Below are 27,190 nucleotides of genomic sequence, written 5' to 3'. Positions count from 1 at the left end.
CCTTAGGGATCAGCATTAAGTCTATCAACATTATATTACATTAGAACTATAGCATTTGTCCCTGCCCCCCTCAAAGACTCATGTACAACCTTTTATGCAAAAGGCATTTAGTCCATCTGCAAGAATTACCAAAGTCTGAACAGTTTCAGCACTGCATAAAGGTCTAAGTCCCAAGCCTCCTCTCAGATGTAAGACAAATCTAGCTGCAAGCCCCTGTACAAATGAAAACCAAGTTAAACGTTCCCAACATTCAGTGGTACAAGATAAACCTTTTCATTCCAAAAGTTACAAAGAGGGATACAAAGGAATGGGACAAAAGCAAATCCAAAATGCAGCAGGGTAAACATTAAGTCCTGTGGTTCAATATGGAACATCTGAAGCACTCTGTGATAAGCTGTACGCTTTAAAAACTTGCATGACTCCACCCCTATGGTACTTCCAGGGGCTCCCATAGCTTCTCCTTGGGTCTGCTCTGCTCAGGTGTTGCAATCTACCTTAGATGATTCACGTTCCTGGCTTTTCCAAACTTCTGAGGTCTCCACTGCACCTTTGGCTTCACACTCACAGCTTCATAAACTGCCCTCTCAGGGGCATACTGCCGGACCTCCCTGGCCTTCTGAAATCTCAGTGGAAGCCTTCTTAACCTCAGAACTATTGCATTCTGCATCCACCTAAAGCCAGCACCACATGGATATTACTGAGGTCTGCTGCCAGTTAGTGCTATATCCAGACTTTCTTTCTCTTGGCCGTAAGGGTTGAGTGCCTGGATTGCTGGGCACTCTGGATCAAATTCTGAGAAACAAATTTTCTATGCTGCCACCATTCTGAGACATGGTGAACTGCAAATTTTGCCTCAAAGCGAAGTCTTTCACTTGTGCAATTTTGAGGGTGCAAAGATGTGAGACTTACTGCTTTTTGTAATGCCTTCAGGCCATCTTTTCTATTCTTCTGTTTCTTCTCAGCAGTTGAAATTTCTAAACTCTATCTTTGAAGTTCAGAGCTGTACTGGAGTTCCCTTTCTGTCCAAACACACAATGTTTTAAATTATTCTGTTGGGCTCTTTGCTCTTGATTCTCAATATAGATCTGGGTAAAAACCCCCAACAATAGCCATGCCACTTCCTCAACATTAGACTGCCTTGAAATTTTTTCTGCCAGATTAATTAGTCCACTACCTCTAATCTCAGGCAAAGACTCTGGACATGAGCAAAATGCAGACAAACTTTTTGCCAAGCTATAACATACATCATCTGGACCCCAACAACCAATCTAGTCCTTCTTTCCAGCAGAAATCTCCTGAGCCTGGTCTTTACTGGCAGGATTTATGTCAGCCTTATGGTCTTCTGCGCTCTGACCAGAATCTCCTATCCAGAACAACTAAAATGCTTCAGCTCTACTCTTTAAGGTGACATCTCCAAACTTTTCCAAATTCTTCCCACAAGCCATTCTCAAAGGCTCTTGAACCATATGGTTAGACACAATCACAAGCAATGACCCCACTTTTCTGGTACCAAATTCTGTCTTGGTTACTCTTCTCTCATTGCTGAGTCAAAATAGCCAACACTCAAAATTAAGGAAGGAAAGGTTTATTTAGCTCACAGTTTGTGGAAGTTTCACTCTATAATCAGCTGGCTCCTAGGTGGGGTGGCATGGCACAAGGTCAGCACTTCAAGCAGCAGAAGACAGAAAAAGCAGCAAAAGCAAGGCACAGAGGGAAAGCAGGCCTCTTTTCCTTCCTTATTTTGTAAGGAGGCTGCCCTCTGCCACGGTGGAGGTAGCACTCACACCATCTCTGAACCCTCCTCTTGCACAGGCTAAGGATGTTTACAAAGTAAGGACCCTGACCCTGCTGAATCACTGAAACTTCTAAACTTCTCAAGTTGACGCAATGTATCAACCATAACAGGCAATAAATGGGATTTTATCTGTCATACTCCTCTTACAAGAATGTTTCTTCATTTTTCTCAGTCACAGTTCAGTGACTGGGTTTGTAAATGAATTTTGTCTAATTCCAGATATTAATCACACTGTGCCCTTTTCTTGTTTTGGGTCTGCCAGGTCTTGGAACCAAAACTTTGATGCCTTTTTTTTCTTAATTAACAAACAAAATTGCAAATATTTATAGTGTATAGTGTGGTGTTTTGAGATATGTATACATTGTAGAGTGGCTAAATTGAGCTAATTAGCATATGTGTTACCTCACATAATTATCATGTTTCTGTGTGGTAAAACCCTTTAAAATATACTCTTTTAGGGATTTCCACATATGTAGCACATTATCATTAACTACAGTTACCACACTGTACAATAGAGCTTTTGATGTTGTTCCTCAGGTCAAATTGAGACTTCCTAACCTTTGACCACATCTCCAGTCCTCCCAAACACCAGAGGTGGTATTAAAAGTCTGGTCTCTTCTTCTATGAGGGGAACTTTTTAGGTTACATGCATAAGTGAAATCATGTGCCATTTGACTCTCCTTGTCATTTAATTTCACCATCTCCGTCCTAGGACTTATAGAGACTTTTCTGACACAGAGGCAATCCTAAATTGTTTTAATTTGGGAAAGATATACAAGAACTTCAATATAACATATACTTTCATATAAATTAGAACTCCAAAAGATATTACCATAATTCTGGTTGTAAGTATTCTGGGGCAACAACTTATTTCATTTTAGAATTTAAACAGTATGGAAAATCACTGTACAGAGCCCTAATTTATTTTATTAAATTATAAAGAAATTTTTTAATGCTTTTAGGAGATTGTCATCCAACTGGCTGGGCAAAGCTGCCTGCAAAATTCAGCTTGTGTGACACATGAAATTACCTTTTAATAATAAATTGCCTTTCTTATTACTTATCAGAGAAAATAAATATAGATCATATATTCAATTATTGAATAAATCTTATTTGTGCAACATGCCCATTCAAAATTCATTCATTTTCATAGTGAAGTTTTTTATATCATTATTTCACCAAGTGGTTTAGTAAAGCATGTATCCAGCTGTTTGTCTTTACAAATAGCAAAGCTGCTCGGAATGCTGAGAAGCAAATGGAATCTGAACCAGAGAAATATTATAGAAAGAGTGTGAGCTCAGGCTCAAGCTTGGGCACACCTGAACCACAAAACCCAACTCTGTTGCTTGCTTAGTTGAAAATATTTTCGCAAGATGTTGAATTTCCTTGAGCCTCAGGTTCTCACTTAGAAACGGGGCTGATTCTGAGTTAAACGTTATGTAGTAGAGTGACTATAACATGTTAAGTATCAATGAATGGGAGCTTGTGCAGTTGCTACACCACCAGTATATTCAGTCAGTTAGCCAAGATTTCACTTTACATAGATTATCTTTAGTCTCCTGACTATGAGCCAGGCCCAAAAAGCAGTGGAAAATAAAGAGTCAACCCTTAACTCTGCTCTTTGAATAATGTGTAGGCTGAAGGAAACAAAATATTGGTATGTGTGTGAATCCATAATTGACAATCAGTCCTCTTTGCAGCAGTGTGAACCCCTGGGGTACAGAGGAGCAGACAGAGTATCTGAACAGACCCCAGAGTTCCATGCCAGTGCCTCGGAGGGAAGAGCATTGGGCACAGAAGGATACCTTGTCTACAAAGAAAGCCATGTACACTGGCTTAGGGAGGTGGTTGGTAGCCCTCACACACTTCAAGCTGCAGATGTGAGGTCCCCTTCTAGCTGTCTGTGTTCACTCTGCTTGTCAAGGATCTTAAGGACATAAATAGTAATTTTCATCTGTCACATATCTCCCATGCATCCTTCTATTCCCATTATCACAGAAGGTCTGCCAGCCTCCGTCCAACTGCCTGGCACCTCAGAAAGACTGATGCTGTTGGACCCATCCCCAAAGGAAGATAATTCTGAGTTTTATTTAATAAGTATTTTCCTGTTAAGGAACAAACTCATTGAATAGGCTTTTTAAAATTGTGGTAAAACACACAGCATAAAATTTGTCATTGAACTACTTTTGGTGTACAGGTTATTGGTATTAAACTCATTCACACTGTTGTGCAACCATCACTGCTGTGCATCTCTAGAACATTTTCATCTTTCCCAACTGAAGTGCTGTACCCATAAAACAATAATTCCCTATTTCCTCCTTTCCTAGTGCCTGAAAACCACCATTCTTCTTTGTTCTTATGACTTCTACTACTCTAGAGGACTTCATAAAATATTTGTCCTTTGCTGAATGGCTTATTTCATTTAGCATAATGTCTTCAAGGTTCATCCCTGTCAAAGCATGTGTCAGAATCTCCCTCCTTTCAAGGCTGAATAACTGTCTAGACTTCAAAAATGCTGCAGTCTTATTCCGTTGATAGCCCCAAATGTTCGGCCTTGCTATAAAACTTCATGCTTAATGAGGCTTTAAAAACTGACTTATTTCATTAGCATGTGATTAGTTAAAAGTGTTGCTGAGCATTTAGTGTAGCTGATGGAAAGTAATAAATGTATGATTTTTTCATGAAAATTATCTTCACATAGTGGTATAGTAAGTGGAAATTATATATTGGCAGCCTTGCAAAGAGATTGCAGTTTTTAATTAGAACTTATAGAATTGTTATAGAATTACAGAATGATTGTAGAATTGTCCAATAAAGTCACCCTACCATTCCTAGCATTTCCAGGTACATAAGAAAGATTCACCCAGAGTTCTAGAGATAATTCTGTGCACAGAGTTGCTCAGTTAAATAACCAGCTCAAAAACCACGAGACTGAATTCTCACTAGTTTTCCTGGCTAAAAAGAGGCATTAAGGAAATAACCAAAACCACCCTTGCTCACCTACCACCATCTAGATGCTTGCTTCCCTCAGGTACCAGCAAGACAGGGAAAAACAGCCAGACCTACCCCTACATGTATGCTACCATCAGGAAACTTACTTCCCTTGGGTAACCAGAACAGTCAGGCACAAACATCCTGATACATCCCATACACCCACAGGCTGCCATCAGAGATGCTTGCTTCCTGTGAGCAGCCAGCATAGGCTGAGAGAATCAGACAAGCATGCCCTTGTTCACCTGCCACCATTGGAGGAGTCCTGGTGTAACCACTCAGGCCAAGAGAAAAAGCAGCTCTACCACCATGCACCTATGGCCATCAGGGAAGCCTCAGAATAGCTGCACAGGTCTGGAGAAGCCTGTGACACTGGCTCCAAAGGAGCCTGGGGAGAAACTTAGGTGCCTTACCCATTCCCCTACACTGCAGAGGGGCAGCCAGTGTGGGAAGTTCCTGGTACTCCACAACCAGCTTTTTTGGGAGAAACCAAGGAAAATGTCAAGATGAGGAGCAAAAGGCAAGCTCAGACCTTCAATCCCCACAGAACAAGACTGGGAGATACAGACATGGAAGAAAATGGAAGGCACACATACCTGAAATCTCTGAGAAGATAGCAACTGAAGTAAAGAAACAACTTCATGAGACTGTAAAAGTCAGATTAGAAATAATGTCTCAGGTAAAAGAAGAAATCACAAGCATGATGAAAGAATTGCTCAGCATATCTAAAGAAGACATAAATTTAAAAAAAAAGAGGAGTGTAAGAAAATTATGGAAACTTTGGATGAACAATGTAGGAAGGAATTACAATGCATGAAAAAGATTCAAAGAGATATTCAGGAAATTAAAAATTCCACTGAAAACTGGCAAAACCACTTAAAAAAACTGAAGATAGACTCCCAGACCTTTAAAACAAGATTACAGGTAGTGATCATGAAAGAAAAGATCTCTTAAAAATAATAAGGAACCAGGAAATAACAATTCAATGGTTGCAAGACAATGCAAAGAAAAATAATTTAAGAGTGAGAGGTGCCAGTGAAAAAGCAGAGGCCAACACAAATGACACAGAAAGACTATTTAGAGAAATAATAGCAGAAAACTTCCCAAACATAGGAAAAGGACCCAGCATACAGATAAGCAAGGGATATAGAACCCCAACTAGCCATAATCAAAGTAAACCTACACCCAGATATATAATTATCAAGATGCCAGAAATTCAGCAAAAGAATAGAAGAATATTAAAGCTTGTTAGATAAAAGGAACAGATCATCTATAAAAGAAAACCAATCAGAATCACAGCAGACTTCTCAACACAAACCATCAAGTTAAGCAGAGCTTGAAGTGTTTCAAATCCTGAAATAAAAAAACACTTCCAACCCAGATTGATGTACCCTGAAAAACTGTCTTTCAAAATTAATGAAAAAATAAGATACTTCCATGGTAAAGAACAACTGAAGCAATTCATGACTACCAAACCAACCCTACAGAGAGTGCTAAAGGATATTCTAGAGAGAGATAAAGATAACCACAGTTAAGAAATGGCAGCAGAGAAGGATCACGAAACAGGGCAACTGAACAAAGGGGAGAAGTGGTGGGTCAACAGCAGGAGGCTAGACAGAGATGAGCCAATGCATGCCGGCTACAACCACTAATGTAGATGGCCTCCATTCACCAATAAAGAGAAATACAGGGAGCATGGATCAAGAAACAAGATTCATCAATATATAGAAAACAGATTTAAACATATTAAAAGGAAATTCATAGACCAAAAGTTAAAGAAAAGTTAAATGTTCTATGCGACAGGAAATCAGAAAAAAGCAGGGGTAGCTTGCCCATCAACCACAGAATAAATAACAAAGATATAGTGTTTTCTACTCAGTTATAAAGAAAGATAATCCCGAGGCTCTTGTAGGTAAGTGGATACAACTTGAGATCATGCTCATGGGCTAAATCACTGGGACGGACTCATATAGGTGAACACTGTGTTATCTCCTAGTGTAAAAAAAGGAAGGAGTTAGTGGAATCCAAAATGTACAATAAGTATTATGAAAATGATAGGGAGGAAGCATTTAAAAAGGGAAGGTAACAATCATTGTTAATTTCTTATTACCTTGTTTTGAATTGCTGCATTGTTTACAAAGTATTGTCAAGTTTGGTTTTAGTCTATCTCGTTCTGTTTGATTTCACTGTGTCTGATGGAATGGACAGCTATTTTGAAGATATCAGGTTATGTTATGGCAGCCATTGTTGATTTCCTATTGTCTGGTTTTGAAGTCCTCTAACACTTTCATTCTTTTATTTTGATTGGTTTTATTTTGTTTTGTTTGTTTGGTTGGTTGATTTTATTATGTCCAATAGTATAGACAGCTGTTTTGAAGAAAACAAGAGACATAATGGTAGCCATTGTTGATTTTCTATTATCTTGTTTTGAAGTCCTATATTACTTTCATTGTTCTGCTCTGACTAGCTTTATTGTGTTTTTGGTTTTATTCTCCTTAAAAATAAAAAAAGAAATAATAAGATGCATTACTCTCATGTCACAACTACTTATGTGTTTATTAATTTAAGGTATATATTTATTTGTATAAATTCTATAATAGATATAGTTCTGATCAATGATGAAATACTTTATGAAACAAAGACAGCATAGCATTTCTTTTTATCATTATTATTATTAACTCACAGTCGTTGTGTAAATTTGTGGGTTTCAATGTGACATTTCCATATATGACATCAGAACCTTTCTCCATCACAGTATAGCTACCTAGAATGAAGCTCTTCAGACCATAAAAACCTAACAATTATGTCCCCATTACATTTGGTGCCACGTATATGGGTGACACCATATTTCCTTCTGCCACATGACTTCGTAGGGTTTGTATATAAACTCAGACTTGTTGATGACATTCTGCAGCATTATCCAAGTGGGGCCAGCAAAGGAAATCACTTACTTGTACCTTCTCAAATTTACAAATATTCATTTTTAATCCATGTCTTCAAATTTCAAGACGTGGTTCTTCACTCCCCATATGATCCTACTTCCTTAGTGGTCTTTGAATTCTTAGGGATAGGACAAGAAAGGAACTAAAAGTGATGAACAATTTTTGATGGAATGAAAAGATGATTTGACCATGATAATATCAAACAAAAATGTCTGGATTACGGAAAAAACAAAATACTGACGCCTGACGTCTCTCCTAAAAGTGACTTTTTCTAAGAATTTTGTATATCACGCCTGTCATAAACATTCAACTTCATTGTGCAATGAAGACAGATGACAAGAATTTGCTCCTCCGACAACTCAAAAGAACAAAAAAAGTATCTCCAATGTCTTTGGAATCTGACTTCTTCAGTTCCAAATGTGCACTGGAAAGTTGTGCCTGTAAGGGCTGGAGGCCGTTGTTTATGTAACTAATTGGACGTCTACATAAATATGAGAACTGGGGCAGATCCCTGTCGTCTCATTTGTTGTACTCCAGAGCTTACTCTGAAGAATCACGTGGACCGAAGAACCACGTAGCTGTCCTTCGCTGACTCTCTTACATAAGCTTCGAGGTCATGATGTTTTCTCCATTTTGTTTCCAAGTAGCAGGAGAAAGAAACAAGTTTTAGGAGCCACTTATCAGGGAGGGCAAGGGCTTTGAAATGTTTGAGATTAGAGGAGATATTTTGTAAGTCTAACAACAATGGGAGATGTGGAGAAGAGATTGAAGACAGAGGGATTGACCAAGAAATAACCTGAAGAAAGAAGATAAGCACCAAGGAGTGGACAGGAGAAGAGAGAAGCCCTCCTCAGACGCTATGGAGATAAGTGAGACCTTAAGAAGAATACAGAGAAGAATTTTGACACTGAGAAACAGGAAGTCAGGGAAATTCAGATATCTTAGCAGAAAATTAGCAAGAATGTCTCCTTCAGGGCAAGAATGGATAGAACTTGAGTTTGAGGATGGTTTGAGGTAGCCGCAGTGAGGAATTCAATGAAGAGATAGCCAGCAAATGAAAGGGTGGCCCAACAGTTACAGGGGGTCCCTGCAGTGATATAGACTCATGGTGGGGCTATAATGATGTTGTGTTAGAGATCTTGGAGACAGGCAATGCTTAGTGGTCATTACGTCAAAGGAGACCCCTTGCAAATCTAATAGAGACTGTTATATTTAGGTAGACAGACAAAGTACACAGCCAAGATATTAATGCCACCAATGAGAAGGCAAAAGAGAGAGAATTTTAAATTTCCACAGTAATATCCTAATAACCTTTACCTGACCTAGCAACACATCATCGGTGCTTAGAAAAAAGACTTTGGACCATTCTCAGGACCACCTATGCAGCTGTTGGCTCGGCAGAGCAATGTGCTTTTAGTTTGAAAGCACACGATGAGGATCAAAGAGGGTGAATACAAGGAATTAAAAGAACCAAATCACTGTGTCAATACCTGCAAACTCTGGCACCAAGGCACAGAAATGCCTTTGACTGTAAAGATCTAACAGAGTTAGGTGCTTGGTCTTGCTCCCCTGTGTTCATCTTTAGATTAAGAAAGTAGAAGGCTGCTGGCTAGCACATGGGTTATAAATACTTTGGTAGAAGCATTCTTCCCACCAACTTTGAAAACCTAATTCATGTGTCTCAAAACCTCACCTAGTGTGTGGTATATATGTAGATGTTTGAAAAGCGTCTGCAGAATGAATGAATGAGCTATACTGTGAGACGTTTTTCTCCAGCATATACTTTCTTTGGGTTTTCAAGTCTCTGTGACCGTTTCCTATTCTGATTCTACCTAGCACATACATTTTGAAAGACATAAATGTACCCAACTCTATAAACACAAATATTTTGTGCTGGCCCTTGTAGGCAAGATCTACTTCTTCCCACTTGGTCTGCCCCAGAATCTCTTTTCTTAATTTTCTGGTGCCTAGATTGTAATCATATACTCAGTTGGTTCTGTCTCCTGTAACAACAATGGAAAAAATAACAGCAACGGCGATAACTTTTAAGTTGAGTAGATGAGGCTGAACAACAACAACAACACAAAGAAGACTGCACACATATGGTTTTTGTATCATGACAGTGTAAACCTGAAATCACCAATCCTACTAGTCAGAATTCACTGTTTTTTCCTGCCTTGCAACAGCTGATTACCAAGGTTACAGGTCCATCCATCATCTTTGTGTGAGTTAATGAAAGACTTCCCCTTCAGAGGAAGAGGAAGCAACACTAGTACACGGCATGGTGTGACAAATGGGCTGTGTTTGCCATTTGGGCAGTGACAACCATCCTGCATTCCTTACCCCTGAGGGATGTCTACTCTCTGGAACCTAGGTCTCCACTACTAAGCTGAGAATCACAACCCCATTCTAAAAGTTACATATCAGATTCCAGGTCCACATGGTACTACGGCAATAATTAGAAGCCTTAGAGACGGAGTCCAAAGTGTGCAGGGTGTGTGGCTGTTAGATGTTTGCTTGCTCTTTTCCCTTTGGTTAGCAAAACTCATAGGATAACTTTACAAACTACATGAAAGGCTTTCCTGCTGTGTATGGGCGAGCTCTACCAGTCTCTTCATTTGTCTTTGTCGTTTAGTTCTAGCAAGTGGAACATTCATGTGTGTAAAGTTCGCCTTTCCAAACTGTATACCAGTTCAGCAAAGACGTGAGACAAAAACAAGGGGGTGGATTTTCCTTGATTCCTCACCAATCCAGTTTCCGTTTCCAGGGTTTTCTCAATGCAACCACAACAAATCAGGCAGTAACTCAGAGAGTATCAGCAAGACAGCTGGAGTAAACCATGGGTGGGTCATCCTACCTCATCACACCAGCTGGATCTCAGAGTGACAGTGTTCAGATGTTTACAGGGCTGTCATCATTGGGGAGAGTGCGGGGCTGAGGGAAGGTTATAATTGCTAAAATCTAAAACTATGTTTTCTGAGCACGGTCTGTTTCCAAACCAAGAAAACTGGCTCCCTGGATTTGGCTGAAGAAGCTTGTTGATTTCCTTTCAGACAAAGGCAAGGGGGATGAATACGGTGTGGACAGAAGGGTGGAACTGGCTGAGTGGAAGCTTACTTTTGGATCAGCACCTTCCGTGAAGTCGACCTGTCTCTTCCACCTTTGCCATGGATGTAGTTTTCTAAATATTCAGAAGACATCTGTGAGACTAGATTTACTTCTGTGGCAAGACCTCATATGTGTCTTTCCTTGGGAAAGATAAACTTCCCAGTTAAGGAAAAATTAGTTGGCTATTTCTTCCCTGTTACTCTTGCAGGGTAAGATGTAGCTCATATCTGCCAAATGTCAGCCACGACTCAACTCCCATTCTTGTCCAGTGACCATGGTCCCTTTCCACCCCGGCATGTTTAGACAAGCTCTGGGTGAGTCTCGCTCACTGCTTGTCTTGAATCATGACCACAGTGGCCCTGTAAGCCTACAACCTCAGCTTTTAAGGAGAAAGTCGGTAAGAAACAAATAAAGGGGTCAAGCAAGGGCCCCCTCTGGCCTCTTCTACTTATATAATCTGTAGCACATTTTGACTAGGTCCAAAATCATGTCATTGCCTCATAACTTTATAAGGGCCTATCTTTTGAGGCCCCTGGGTAGGAGCAGTTATCACGATGTCAGGATTTAGTACTGGTCACTGAGGCATTCAGGCCTGCTTTCTCTCTGTGTGTTCTCTCCGTGGCTGTAGGCAGCCATAGAGAGATGTGGCTGCTCTCAGACCAACAGCTCAGACAGCCTCGCCATGTAGAAATGAAGTAAACAGCCAGATTCTCTTCCCCAGGAGAATACACTGATGAGCATGGCCGCTGCCAGGCCTGTGATGCTTCGTGTGCCAAGTGCCGGGGGCCGAGCCAGGAAGAGTGCACCAGCTGCTTCCGCACAAGGTGAGGGCCTCTCTGTGTCTCCTAGGGGTGGGAGTCAGGGGCTACGGGTGGGGAGAGGAGGTGCTGATCACCTCAGTACGTCATGTGGGCCCTGGGAACAGAACCATCTTCCAGGACAGAGGCACTCCTTAGTCCATCGCAGCCCACCTCTACAGCATCCTCTCCCCGTGACACTTACCACCCTCTGTGAGGAACAGTTTCCTGGACACTGGGAGGCCTTTCTCACCCATAAAGAGGGTGCTTTCATTCCATTCTGCACGCTCATGTCTCAACCACCACTTTCATCTGCTGGGCAAATGTTTACACATTTCTAGAGTCAATTCAAGGGTAAACTTTCTTCTGAAGCCACCTCTGACATCCTCCCAGCACCACTGACCTCCCCCCTTTAGGCTCCTTTGCCTCTTATGAGCTTTACCCAGAGCACTGGTACCTTCAAAGATGTTAGCTCACAAGTATCTCCTGGGCTTACCACAGTGCTAGCAAAAACAGTGGGCGCTCAGTAAATATTCAACTATTGGGTGAAGATGGGAGTGGAACACGTGTGTGGCATAAGCAGCTTTGCCAGAGCACTGGGCATTCCTGGTGAAGGGCGTGGGAGGCCTGCTGTGAATCTGCTCAGTGCTCCTCTGATGCTAGCGCTTCATATTTATTGGCTGCTCGGAGGTTGAACGAATGGCCCTGTCACTGCTCAGCTGAAGGCGGAAGAAGCAGATTTGTCCCCAAGTCAGTGACTTGAGGCTGCTGCGGTGATGAGGGTTTTGCGTTGCTAGAATGGGACAACCCCTCTGCTGTGCACGGCAATTGTTTCACCCCACTTCTTCCTTGAGCCTAACCTTGTGGCAGGGACTATGGTATGTTTGTCCTTTTATTCCCCCATATGCATGTGTCTTATTGAATTGGATAAAGTGTATAATCCTACACATGTACCAGCTACCTCCAGTCATCAGTCATATGTCTCAAACATGAACTAAAAAACTTAATAGTAGTGAAAATGGGGAAGGGGAATCCAGAGCAGGATTGGAAAGAAGAAGGGCAGTAAGATTATGAAGGTGTTAAACACATGTACCTAAGCCCTAAAAAGACTCTGAGCTGCTTACACTACAAGCATATACTAATAAAGAAAGAATCACCCACATTCAATTGAGAAGTATGCTTGGGGTTAGTCCTGGGGAGAGGTCCTGTGTAATTCTTGAATTTATATCTTCTTTATCATGAGCATGTATCGCTTTTGTAATGAAAATATATGTGCAAGTATGGAAAATAAGAATAGAGACAGTGGAGAATCTTTAACATCCTATCCCTGAAGCAAGAAATGGTTCCACAGAAGAGCTGACACCTAGTGGTGGTGGTGGTGGGGGCGTTATAGAAGGCAGAGACCCTGCCCCACACTCGCAGTAGAGAGCAGCTCGCAGGGGGCTGATAAATGCCCCCGATTGCTTTCTCCCTGCATTCAAATCCCCAACAGATGTTTCCTCTTGTCTGAAACTAACTGGAGGCCAGTGGGAAATACAGCTCGCAGCTGAGGATAAGTAGTCTCAAGATGTAATACGCACTGAGTTCACCTTTAGGACACATCGAACAGCAGGACAGATGACAGCAGAAAATGAATCTGGGCTGGGGGAAGGGGAGACAAACAAACTAATCAGGATGGTTGGTCTCACTCGGTTTCTTCCTGTTCTTAAGCCTTTGGATAGCACAGATCCCGGGGAGATAATCTTCAAAGGACTGTCATCTGGGAGAGGAGTATTAACATTTATCTTGCAGGTCTGCTGCAAAATTACATGGGATGGAAGCAAACTGTTGGGAAGGTAGATGAAATAAGATTAGCCAGGGGTTAATACTGTTAACCCGAGTGGTGAGTGGGTGGGTTGGGGCACTGGGAAGTCTTTTATGTATATTTACTATATGACCATATATGTTTACAATTGTATATGTTTATATTTGTCCATAATACATTTTTAAAAATAAGACAATTTAACCCTGAAGTTGTTTTACAAGAAATCAACTTTTGGAGAATAATCCCTGCATCCTGTAGTTGTCCCTGAGATTTCTACAAAACTTTGGACCTAGCCCCTCAAAGACAATTGAAAACTTGGAGGAAGCTAATGAATTTAACATCCAAAGCTCTGAAATGCTGCGGTGCTTCTTGCCCGAGCTTATTGTCCAGCCCTGTCCTGAAGGAGACATGAGGTCGATAAACTAATTAAAAGCATTTAAAAGTTACCTCTGTTCTTACTCAGGATTCAACATTTTATTTGATGTGCTTCAGTGAATGCAGAGAAAATAAGAGTTTTTACCAGGCTTTATTCTGTTAGAATAGGCACCAAGAAGTTACATTAAGTGTTGTTCTGATTAATTAGGTCATGAGAGTAATTGGGACAGAAAAGCAGCTCTCTGACTTGCTATTTATTCCATGATAGTTCACCACACACACAAACACACACACACACACACACACACACACCTTAGGTGGAGGGAAGTTCAGGGGCTTCGGAATGTTCAGAGCCCACATGGGGCTCATGCCTGCCCAGCCGTTTACCACTATGTTCTACCATTTTGCTTTGAGCGCTGCTGGACCTGGGGTGCATTCCCACCTCTGAGAAGGTCAAGAGCAAGCATGAACAGGAAGAGAAGCTCTTCCATAGAGACAGCTCGCCAGGGTCCAGGAATCCAGGAGCTGGATGGTGGTGGTCCCAAAGATACTTTGACATTTTAAAAAACGCTTTTATCAACTCTATTTTCTACTTCCATGAGCGAAGTATCCATTTTTCTCCACCGGGAGAATGTTTTGTTGCCTGTACAAAACCATAGCTACTTGAAAGGGACTTTTCTTCAAATTTCTTGGTCATTTTTCTTGAGAGGGCTGGAGTGTGTGCAGGGGGTATGACATCACTCACCGCCTTTGGTTAGGTGTGCTTGTTTTCCTTCTGTCTCTTTAGGACGTTGGCTCCTTTCCAGATAAACTTGGAAACAGGATGCCTCTTCTCTTCTCCCATCTCTGGAAGGGTGTAAATGGTTTTCCTTGAGGATATTAGGTTACCACTCCCAAGAGAAAGTTTCCCCCAAGCAATTTGTCGCCTCTTCCATAAGGACATAATGATGACGCCCTTCACATACCTATCTCAACTAAATTTAGCAAGAAGATGGACCCCTGGAGTGAGCTCACCCATTTCCTCTTTTCTGGAGAACACTGAATAGTTTCCTTGTATCAAATTCTGCCCTTAGGCAGTCTTTTCTACAGGGAGGTTTTGCAGTTTTGTTGTTGTTTTTATAATTAGCCTCTCTCCAAACTTTCTTGAAAAATTTCCTAACTCGGAAACTGGGCTGGGATATTCCCATTGGCACTAAAATCTAAGCAGGGAGAACAGGAACCCCATTCAACATCACGGTGCAGGGACCTCACACACCTCTGGCTTTGACAGGGACAGCCAGATGTGTGAGTGTCTGCTTGAGGCTGGGGCTCTATGCTCTGCAGGGAGCTGAAGGAATTGTTTGCTCACTATGCTGCATCTGGTGACCAGCTTCAGATGGGTCGGGGCTCCTGGACTAAGCTGGTTTTGTGTGTTAGGTTGTTGACTTGAGTTCCTTTCTGTTTCCAAACCAATGGAAATGACACAGACTTTCAAGATGTGGGAATGAACTAGATAGAAAACTGCAAGTGACTTACTATGCAGCCTGCCCCCACAGGCCTCCATCTTCCTCCCAACCCCTGGGTTCAAATGGCCCACTTTCCAGCTCAAGCAAGGTTGGTGCCAGCTCTGGAAACAGGGCTTTTTGGACAATCCCAGGCCAAGCCAGGAACAAGTTGCTCCATACCTATACCTGGTCTTTTACACCTGACTGGAGAGAGGTGCCAGAGAGAGAAGGAAGCCCCCCTTTTTCTTTGCGGGACCATCAGCTCCCCTGCTTGGTAGAAGCATTATGCTCTTAGAGACAGGTGCTCAGTCAGCCATACAACAGCTACAGTAACATAGTTCTACAGAAACTCTAACAGACATTAATTTAGCATCACATATATTACTAGGTACTTACTTAGCAAATTCCAATATAATCCAGATTATCATTGAGTAATGATTTCTCTCTCTCTCTCTTTTTTTTTTTTTTTTTTTTTTTTTTTTTTTTTTTTTTGGTACTGGGGATCAAACTCACAATCTCATACTTGCCAGCCAAGGGCTTATGCCACTCAGCTAAATCCCCAGCCCTGAGCAATGATTCTTAATGTGCACTTTCCAAATGGTATGGCCATCCCAATATGGGTATATATATATATATATATATATACCCAACGGTAATGAAGTCATACCAAGGAGAGGCCTGTGTATCTTTGTAGTTCCATCATACACAGTATCCAAGAAATGTCAGTTCTTGGGTCAGTCCAGAGGCTCCTCTACAGATGAATGGATAAAGAAAACATTATGTGTACACACATGCACACACTCTCAGGGGCACAAACAGACACACAGTAGACACACAGTTCAGCCATGAAAAATAATGAATTCCTTGTCTTCTAGCAGAATGGATGGGCAGGAGGACACTGTGTTAAGTGCATTAAGCTAGACACAGAAAGACAAATACTACATGTTCTTGCTCATATGTAGAAGTTTTCATAACAAGTTGATCTGCATACAGAATAGTGATTGCTGGAGGCTGAGGAGGGTGAGAAGGAGAGGGGGATAGAGAGAGGCTGGACAACAGGTACCAAAATGCAGAAGAGAAAAGCTCCAGTTTCTGCGGCCCTGTGGTTGACTGTTGTTCACAGTAACCTACTGTGAAGGTCTAGAAGAGAGGAGCTGAAGTCTCCAGAAAGAAGCAAATGCTAGGAGGGAAATGCTAATGGTCCTGATTTGATCAGTCTGGGCTGCTCGCTCGTGCTGAAAGATCACACCGTGCCTCATTAATGCGTGCAATTACCGCATTATTCAAAAATAAAATTTTAAGCATAAATAACAAGACACGTACCAAGAACATGTGTCTCTGACCAAGCAATGTTAGCAACACCTGAAGTTTCTGAAATTGCCAAAAATGCAAATTATCAATTCCTTCCATGTCCTGCAACCTGTTTAATGAGAAACCCCATAGGGGCCGCACTCCCCACACCCCATCTATTCACATTATCCAGCAGACTCTTATGCTTATTTGATGAACACATTTTGTATATGTTTCCGAGCAAAAAATTCTTGGATGCAATTTATTGAAACACATTTATTCTTATGATTACTTTGTGCATGAAAATATTAATGACGCTATGATGTATATTAAATGAATATGAAACCAAAACTTTTAGAAGCCCACATGCTAACTTATTGACAATGCCCTTTAAGTCTTTGCAAACCTGGTTAATAAAAAAAGTGTCTGCAGTAATCTGTATAACAGGAAATACTGGCAAAGAACGATATTCAGGTCAGAGTCTGCTGATAATTTGCAATATACCCAGCCCAGGTTCATCAACAGCACCTGAGGTACCCTTCAAGTGCCTTCAAGCTGACCCTTCCCTTGCTGGGCAAGCTGATAACTAATGTGAGTGTATTTTTCCAAAGCTCTGGATTCAGAGGCCTACTTAGCATCTTGAAAGTTCAGAGCCCTGCCTTGACAATTGGCTGGCTTTGGTGGGAGCCGACAATATGGGTTTAATCCCTGTGGGCACAGTTAGCTTCTTTGGACCCAGACAGAGGACTGAATCCCCAGCCAGTTTCTGGCGTGCCTGCTGTGGGATCAAAGTCTTGGGCCAAGGATGGATACGTGACTAATACTTCTCATGTTCTGAGTTGATCAGTCCCAGGCATCCCTTTTGTTTCTGGAAAAATGAAATCAGATCTGTACAGCAAAACATGAATACCACATGTTCTGATACTTAGGGCCACTCTGAGAAGCCACTCTGATAAATTATAAAAGCCTGCCTTTCTTCTAGGGTTTTGGATGACGGCCACTGCGTTTTGAACTGTCCCTCATGGAAATTTGAGTTTCAGAACCGATGCCACCCATGCCACCACACCTGCCGTGGATGCCGAGGAAGTGGACCTTCCAGCTGCACCTCCTGCGGGGCAGGTGAGCCTGCTGCTCGTCCCCCTCTGCTTTCCAACCCAGAGACAGCTCCACAGTCGTCTTCAGGTTGACTCAGGGGCCTGGCATTGAGGGCTACGACTGGGCAGCTGCTTGTTAGCAAGGCTGCACAAGCTGGCCTTCGCCTGCTGTCAGGATGCATAAACCTTGTTCACATCACTTGGATGCTGACTTAATGTCCCTAGGAAGACATCAGAGAGGTTACAAGGCGTCTTCCAGGAGGAGAAAGAAAGGGCATTTAAACATGACGTCAGGCACAGGGCATACAGCAAAGCTAGGGTTTGTTGTAAAAGTGAAGAGCCAGAGAACTAAGAAAGACACAGTTGGTCTTTGGAAGAGGTGAAGTGTGAGAAGCCATGTCAGGGACTCTCGGCGCTGAGCAATGCTCCAGTTAAAAGTTGTCAAAGCCCCACAGTTCCAAGGTAATCATTTCAACCCATGGCAAATGCAACCTTTTGTGTCGCAGTTTGAATTCATCTCAAAATGTTCTGCCACCACTGGATCACAGTCTCCAGGGTCCCCTGCAGCTCAGTCCCTGCTTCCCCTGCTGCCTCCTCTCATATGTCTGTCTCTATTTGGGGCTCCAGTGAGTCACAGCCATATTTTATCTGGCTGAGATAATACTTTGTAAATTTCAGCCAAATTTCAATGTTTGGAAAATTTCAAATAAAATCTTGGGATTTTTGTTTCTGTTGAACCCATGGAGGATCTGGCAACAATGAGCCTGTTTCCCAAAGAGTGGGCAGGAGGCCTCCAGAGGCTGCTGCCCGTTTCTCCACAGTCCTCACCGTTCCTAACTGCCCTGCTGCTCCTGGGCCACTGATCACCATGGTCATCCTGCGTTGTTTCTCTAACAGGAGAGGATTATTTACTCTTGCTTGCAATAAAACCAAGAAAAATGAAGAATAAATTGAGACTGCCATGGATTTACAGGAATACGGGATGTAACACATTTCTTTGTATAAATTAAAAGACCTTGCTTTGTACGTCATGCAGAAACAAAGTTCAGTGGTACCTCGGTTCACAAACAATGCTTTCCACAAGTCTGGTCACAAACCAAATTAGACACCAAGCCACTCAAAATTCCCTATAAGCTCAACGTTGAACTCAACCCTTGACTTTAATTCAGTTCTCTTTCAATTCAGTTTGTGACTAGAAACCTGGAAATAATTAAGTTTGCCACCTAGGTATCACTGTATATCTGTGTCATATTTTTTCTCTAGAAATGTCTCGTTCTGTTTCTTTAATCTATAAAATGGTGCTAATGATTACCTCTTTATGATTTGTAAAAAGTAAGTGAAACAAAATACTAAAGCATTTAGAACAAGGTGAGGCACATACTAAGTATTGAATGATATTAACTGTGCTTATCTTATTTCTGTATTATCATTATTACTTGTATCTGATTATTCCTCTGGGATTAGAGCTTCTCTAACCTCAAAGGCTTTACTCAAGACAGTTCTACTCATTGTCTGGCTTCTTCCAGTCCCATCTTGGTTTCAATATCATTCCCACAAGAAAGGTATCCCTCCTGGGGTAAGACAGGCCACCTTCATAAGCACATTCTTGGAGCCCTGGCTTTCCATCCACAGGCTTCTCAACTGTTCTGTGCTCTGTTTCTGCCTTGTTCTCTAATATCTGAGCACAACGGTAGCATCTGGCTTATATAAAAAGTGCACAATACCCAGCTGCATGAAAGAAGGATGAAATAGAAAGAACACCGCGATCAGCAGTCAGAAAACATGGATTCTCATCCTGGCTTTGTTACAGGCAGTGAGGCAGGAGATTAGGGTGTGGTCAGCCAAGTGAGTATGCCTGGGCATGCGCAGAGAAACATCCAATCAGAAAGTGCGGTCTTCAGCTCTTCTCAAGAGAAGCCAAGCTGGTTAAGGGGACCCAGCAGACCTGACATCAGCCTGGGAGTGGGAAGTACAAAAGACAGCGACCATGAAGCTCTCGGCTCCCACCATGGTCCCTCCCACCATGGTCCACCCCACCCTATAGAGCACGCTTCTTTTCCTACTTTTAATTGGCCTGCATTCAATCTGCAGAGCATGCTGCTTTCTCTGCTTTCAATAAATGTAAAACCTAACCCCTTTTTGAGCTTATTTTGTTCAATTCTTTGTTCTAAACAAGAAAATCCTAGGAAAAGTCTCTACAGAGCCCCAGTACCCTAGAAACTGTTAACTAGATAGAAGACCCCGAACTAAATATTTCGCCTCTTAAAATCTGTCCTACTTGAAGAAAAAAAAAGGAAGAGAAGGAGAGAGGCAAAGAGGGAAGGAGAAAGAAAGGGAGAGAAAGAAAGAAAGAGACAAGAAACAGAGAAAAAGAAAGGAAGAAAAGACAAATTTGGAACTAAAAATCACTTCCATATGTAGCACAAAATTAGAAGCTGAGATGTTAAGCAAAATATCTAAGCATCCACCGTTACTCAGACCAAATGTACATAAAACACTTTGACATTTCTTCTGTATGTTCTGTTTGAAAGACTATGTTTAATCCATCTTCCTAAACATTTATTGCATCCCTCCCATATCCAACTTAATATATACTGTGTTCCATGGAAAACACAATAAATGGTAGCATGATACTCATCTTTGAAGAGTTTACAGCTTAATAAGAATGTCTCATATGTTACCAAAGAAAAAAATACTATAAATGCCATCTGACTGGTAGAAATTCTACCACAGGCCAGAGAAGCAACATCACTTCCAGATTTAGTGAGTAGCGAACGTGCTGCTTAGAAAGCTGTCATTCAACAGGTCTTCTGCCTACTAAGAGGTTAATGCTCTGGGTCAAGAAGAATTAGCATAAGTAGAGTGTGCAGTACACATCCATAATCCCAGCACTCTGGGAGACTGAGGCAGGAGAATCCAAGTTCAAGCCCAGCCTGGGAAACTTAATTACTGAGCAAGACTCTCCCTCAAAATTTTAAAAAGGCAAAAAGAGCTGGGGATGTAGCTCAGTGGAATGGTCCTGAGATCAATTCCCAGTATTGTGAAAGAAAAAAAGAGAGACAGACAGACACAGAGAAACAGAGAGACAGAGAAAGCCTGCTAGCTAAGAATTTAGTTCAGCTCAAGGGCAATTCCTAGTACTGCAAGAGGAGGAGGAGGAGAAAGGAGGAGGAAGAAGAGGAGGAAGACAGAGGTGGGGAGGAGAGGAAAAGGGGCAAAGAATGAGCATGGCCAGTATAGCCCAGATCTTGAAATAATACTAACAATGGATGATTTAACTGAAGCTGTTCTGTATCTGTAAGTGGAAGCTTTAATAAAAGCAAGAAAATCCTCTGGCTGGGGAGTCCCTTCTCCCTGTGTAAACCACACCCACCAGTGTGTGGTGTTACAGTTTCTATCTGGATGTCCCCCCAAAGGCTTATGTGCTAGAAGGCAGGGCTCTTGAAAAGTGGTTGGATTATGGGGGCAACATAGCTGACTTGCTGTCAGAGGTGGGGTTCGTTTGCGAGAGGAGGCCCACTGGGAATGTGATGGGGTTTGGTGCATCTCCCTTCTTGGCTCCCCTTATCCCTGTTGCCCCCCACCATGAGGTAAGCAGCCTCTCATCTACTGTGCTCCTCTCTCGTGTCATTCTTTCTTGGCCCCTGCTGACCATGGACTAAAACATGACCCGAAAATAAACCTTTCTTTAAATCGTGGGTCTCCAGTGAAGACAATAACTAAGACAAAGAACAAGTTCATCCCTCATTGAGTTGGGGACTCATTAAGGTTTAGGTGTGAATTCTTATGGAAATGCAGGTCTCTAGTTACACTGGAGGAAATTTTCTCAGAAGTCTCTCCTAGATTTATCCTCTACACAGCTAGACCCAAAATTGAATTCGGCCAATCACAAAACAGGTACAGTTAGCAAAATATTGATATGAACTTGATAAAGTTCATTTCAGAGTTCCTCAGCCTTTCTTTCATTCTTTGCGACAGACCTTCTCCTCTGCCTCTGACCCTCGGCTCTCCTTCCTCCTTCAGACTGCAGGGACTTCACGCTAGTTCACTTTCTGACAAAATCCACTACCAAGAAATGTGCGGGTAGCACTTGGTGACTCTGGAATACCTGAACTCCACGTGGAACTCCTTCCACTTCCTTGACTCTTAACTGGGTCCTCACATCATACCGTGAAAGTGGTGCCTGCCAAAAAATGTCAACCCTCCTCCTGCTGGAGCCAGCTTCTCTTACACATCACTGTAGTCATTTAAATTTGGAGACCCTGGGCAGGACGCCAAAAATTATGCATGGCATTTAAATCTCAGCTTCCTGAATTACCGACTATAACTAAATGAGCTGGCAAACTACTGAGGCAATCAAGAACACTACTAAATCTTGACATAATCCTGCAGCCAACTTGGGAAAGCTGGCCATGGACAAGAAATTTAAATAACTTCTTTATGTGGGATCTGTGTGTTTTAAGAACTGAGGCCCTTCAAATTTTTGTCCTTTAAATGCAATTGATGACACCCCAAAAAGGTCTGAGTAATAAATCCATGTCCAAACAATAAAAGCAGGATCAAATAACGTTTCTTCTGATACTAGAGCCCATCACTATTAATTGTTTAAGATGATTGATCCAACTGAGTGTATAAGGGAAAGTTAATCCTGCAAGTACAAATTCATTCTTACCCTCATACCTTCAGTCATTTGACAAATATGTGCCTGGGGAGCTTCCTGAAGCCGGGCTTGCGGACTGTGAGCTGATGCCCTGCAAAGGTGTGGTGGTTCAGAGAAACCCTTGAGTAGGGAGGTGGCCCCTTCCTGCTTTCCTGCAGATTCTCCGACTTGCATCAGAGAAGTCGTGGAGCTGTGAAAAGACAGATCAATTGTGAATAAGTCAGGGACTGCACAAAACGTAACTTGGAAGGTTGGCACTCCTGGGGTCTCCTGAGGTCCCAGACTTCATCAAATCAGAGTTCTGTGCTCCTCATTCTTGGTCCTGGCTATGTGATCACACAGGCTCCTCTCAAAGTGCTCAGCACTTTCCTTCCTTGAGGGACAATGCTTTTCTAAATCCATCCTCAAAGCTACTGATGACTTTTCCCTTCTCCTCTCTTATAGCACTCTTTGTTTTCTTGACCCTGCAGGAACCAAAGGATTTTTGATATGAAATTAAAATCAGAAAAGTGGTAGCCTGAGAGCTTATGATCCAACAATGGGTTTTTAAAATCATAGTTGATAGCTGTAGATGGGAAGTCAAAGGGACCAAGATATGATATTGTATACATACCAATACCCCACGATGCATGTATTTACCATGTATCACACACATATACTGATGTTTTTAAAAACTGGGGAAAATAAAATTGTACAGATTTGAGATTAAATAAGAAATGTTAGAGATATTTGAAAGTGCTGCACTTGGGCAAAAATTAGACAGCGGTTTCATATGGTTTAGTCTACCATTGTACTGATTTTCAGTTTCTATGCCAGAAATAGGAATGAATGCTATTTTATTGCAAGTTCAGCAGCCTTGCATGTTGAAGGTCAATGGCTTAGGCTCTCCATGTGGTGGATCACTACATCCGTTATTCTGGGTCACACAGACTGCCTGTTCCTCAGAAGCAGGCACATATGGGAAGTCTGATTCAGAGAGGATGGAAATCCTAAGTATGTTCAACATAAAAACTGCAGGAGGCTGCGAGTGGAAAATCTCTAGGTGTATCTACGGTATTTGTTTTACTGTAGATTATACATTCCTGCCTGGTTAGAATCCTTTGTAACAAATTGTGATCTTCTCTAGCTGATTAGATTTTCCCATTCTCTCCAAGAACAAATTCCTATAGTCTGTCTGCTGGAAGTGTCACTGATTGTTTCCTTCAAGAGCCCAGTGCTGACAGGAGTCCTGAGCTCCCAGGAATGCATGGATAAGAAGCAGAGAGGTGTACTTGGCCCAGAGCTCCAGGAAGGCCTCACTGTGAGACTTGGGAGCTTTGCAAAAATTCAATCATTAGTCAGTCAACACAAGCATATGATTTTGATAACAACAATTCCAAGTCATTTTAGGAGACCACACTTTTATAAAGTGTGTCTATTATTAAGCATGTGTTTATTCTTATGGGATCTCTGTAACCCCCAAATTTGAGAAGTTCCATAGATACCAAAAGGAGCCCTAGGGAAACTTAAGCATATTTTGAATTGTGGTTATTCACAGAGCATGCTTTGTGGTTTTGCAGTGATATCCCAGATAGTAGTTGCTGTTCACTCAAATATATAAAATATTGTAAGCTGATTCCCTGCAAGGAAAACTTTTCAACGACAAGGATATAGATATTGCACTTTTCATTAAATCCATTCTTACACTCCTGGTCCCTTAGGAACAAAAGCACTCGGTCGTTTCTTTTTTAATAAAATGTCTCACATTATATTAGCTTCATGGCTGATTTCGCACATTTTCTATCTTTCTGTTGCCCCTCAAACCGGTCAGACAAGCAGGGTCGAGAGCGCTTCTTGCACCAGGGGGAGTGTCTAGAGAGCTGCCCAGCCGGCCACGCCCCTGCCCAGGGCCACACCTGCCTGCCCTGCCCGGACAACTGTGAGCTCTGCCACCACCCACACATCTGTACCAGATGCGTTAGCGGCTATGTTCTGGGACCCACCAACAGCACCTGCGAGAAGCTGGAGTGCGGGCAAGGTGAGACTGCTCTGGGCTCACCCAGGACCTGCGGTTGGGGTAGGGGCTATCTTTACTCCCCAGACATCCGGGCATGTCAGGTCCCAGACTTAATGTCAAGCCTTCAGGTGACCCATCGATGCCTTCTGTCGAGGAATAGCAGCCCCTTCCTCTTCCCCCACATCTCCTCCCTGGCTGTCCCGGACCCAATGCAGCATCCCAGGAGTACAGCTGATCCTACAGAACGTGAGCCTCACTGAGGTGTGTGTGGACAGGATATGGTAGGGGGAAAATTAGATTCGACTCTCAAAGTCACGTCCAACGGTTTTCGCCTCCCCAATTGTTACATATAAGACCCAGGGCAAAACTAATCTAATTTCTCACACCTTGGCTTCTTCATTTGCGAAAGGGAAAACATAGCACCAAGATAGAGTCACTGCGAGAAGCCAGTAAGAATAAGCTTACTTGAAAATGTTAAATTAATCTGAATTATATGTGTGATTGGTTTTGCCCAATTTTTATCTAATATGGAAAAGGGAAATAAACCAAGAAGACACTTAGGGTTCTGGTTCTCTTCTATGTAAATGTCACAGACTATTCCACTGCTCTGTGTAATAACTAGGCCTGGTCTGGTGCTCAAGAAAGCTCCAAGATGTTTTTAGAATAAAACCATTTCATTTCTCCTGAATGTTAACAAATGTAATGAAAAGGTTTAAACTATTTTTTAAAATGCGTTTAGTAGGACAGATGAAAAGAGCAGTGGAGCCTGTTCATTTGTATACACAATTGTATTTTCCCAGAAGCAGAATTGATTTCTTTAACAAATAAAATCTATCAGCGTGACTTCCAAGCTACTTACATGGCATATGGTCTGACTTTATTCTATTTGTACCCAAACAAACTAATCCAATTTATTAAACTGACAGAAAAAGATAAAGAGCATGTAACATGTATATACATGATTTTGGTACATACTGCTCTGTGCTTTAAAAATAAGCTGCATACCAATGTATCCTAGCAACGGATGCGCCTCTGCTTAGTGGGAATGATTGCTTTTCACTCTTCTCCCTGCACAGGTGAAGTCCAAGATTCAGACTACGAGGAATGCTTGCCTTGTGAAGAAGGGTGTCTGGGGTGCACCTCAGGTATGTTCCTTCCTTTGCAGCTTAAAGACTTGAAACGGTCATGTCTTTCTGTTGTGTTTTGTTTTGTTTTTGCACATCTTCATTCCGCTGCTGTTTCAGCAGGGTCTCTTGTCAACTGTCATTGTCAGTGTCACCATGAATGTCTATTAACTAAGCTCACTCAAACACAAGGAGTCACAGTGAGGGAATGCTTGCTTCTGAAGAGATAGCGAGGGTTCCAGTCTTCGTGAAGCTCAGTGGGAGAAGAATGGGGGGGCCCCTCTCTCTGCCGTGAGCTCATTGGCAGACACGTCACAAGCTATGTCTTGGGTCCTCAGATTGGCATTTTAAAGATGAACAATGAATAAAACTCAAACCAAGAAATACCTTTTTATTCTAACTCACTTGTGTAAAACACAAAGTCTTGTGGGTAGAAAGATAGGGAAGTTTTCCTCTATTGCTTGGACCATAAGATAATCCTTAGAGAAGAATGCACCATGGTGACCATGATGTGGAGATCTCCTTCATGCAATAGAAAGCATATGTAACTCTCTCATCCAAATCCACGGATCCTTCTGTCACTCCTTCTCCAAGCCTGTTTTTGTGGTAGGAGAGGTGTCAGGAGCAGTGTGTGGCCCATAGCATCGCTGGGGAGGAGATAAAATAGGGAGACCTCCAAATTCCAAGATCACCTTTCCATGTAAGTTTAGGCAAGATATAGAAAGTAGTGCACAGAAGGGGCTGGAGTATAGCTCACTGGTAGACCAGACGCTAGCATGTGTGAGACTCTGAGTTCAATCCCAGGAAAGAAGGAAGGAGAGAGGGGAGGAGAGAGAGCCGGAGAGAGGGGAGGAGAGAGGGAAGGAGGGAGAGAATGGCTTATAGGATCTTTGGAAGGAAGCCCCCTGAAGATTCATGGAATAATTCCGTTTCTGTTCGTGGAACCTCTGTAAAATTCTAGAATGCTTCTAGAACTTCAAGGTACACACAAATCACGTGCTTTGAGAAGTTAAAATGCAGATTCTCTTTCATTAATTTAAGGTAAATTTGAGAACTTGTGTTTTGAAAAATTGTCAAAAAAAAATCTCTTCAGCGAAGTCAAGACCACTTATAGAATGGCAAGGGGTTAGGTTGTGCCAGAATGAAATCTGTCCATCTGTCTGTCTATCTGTCTGTCTGTGATCCTTTTAAAAATTAAGCAAATCCTAAGCGAGCCCTAAATATTATCTAAGAATTTGTCTAATGAATGTTAGCATTTTTCCTTGCCTTAAATGGAAAAGATCTGTTTTCTGTAATACCTGTAACTACAAAATAGAGTTTCTAGAAACTTGAGTGCTACTTCCTCGTTATTTTCTACTATGAGATGCAGCTTTACTATAGAAAGTAAAATATAATAATAAAGTGACACTTGGAGTCAGAAGTTTCAGGGTAAAAGGCTAATCATCCAGGAATAAAAAGTAAATATAAGCCTAGTAATAAAAGTACTAACATAAAAACATGAACAGTGTATATTTTCCTTGTAAGTCCTCTTATTATGTATTATATGCTATTAGATGGATATCATTTTTGCTTATATATACACATATAAGCAGGTCCCAGTATTTACCTTAAATTGATGAATGAGAATCTGTATTTTAACTTCTCAAAGCACGTGATTTGTATGTGCCTTGAAGTTTTAGAAGCATTCCAGAATCTTGTAAGGTGGCTGGTGATTTTTCTCGTAATTCGAG

The 27,190-nt window shown here is 41.9% G+C and overlaps 1 protein-coding gene across 1 annotated transcript in view; it reads left to right on the top strand.

The window, feature by feature from the left end:
* The window catches only part of Pcsk5 (proprotein convertase subtilisin/kexin type 5), a 416,016-nt gene that overhangs the window by 304,345 nt on the left and 84,481 nt on the right, over positions 1-27,190 (top strand). The window contains exons 21-24 of the mRNA XM_003472222.4: positions 11,558-11,660; positions 17,569-17,705; positions 24,151-24,357; positions 25,413-25,481. Of these exons, the coding sequence (XP_003472270.2) occupies positions 11,558-11,660; positions 17,569-17,705; positions 24,151-24,357; positions 25,413-25,481 (516 nt within the window). The remainder of the gene's footprint in view (positions 1-11,557; positions 11,661-17,568; positions 17,706-24,150; positions 24,358-25,412; positions 25,482-27,190) is intronic.

The sequence above is a fragment of the Cavia porcellus genome, unplaced genomic scaffold (genome assembly GCF_034190915.1).
Source record: "Cavia porcellus strain 051 isolate PalLab524CR breed Dunkin Hartley unplaced genomic scaffold, mCavPor4.1 scaffold_1, whole genome shotgun sequence".
NCBI classification, from domain to species: domain Eukaryota; kingdom Metazoa; phylum Chordata; class Mammalia; order Rodentia; family Caviidae; genus Cavia; species Cavia porcellus.
The sequence above is the reverse complement of the archived record's forward strand: the minus strand, read 5'-3'. Positions and strand labels throughout refer to the sequence as shown.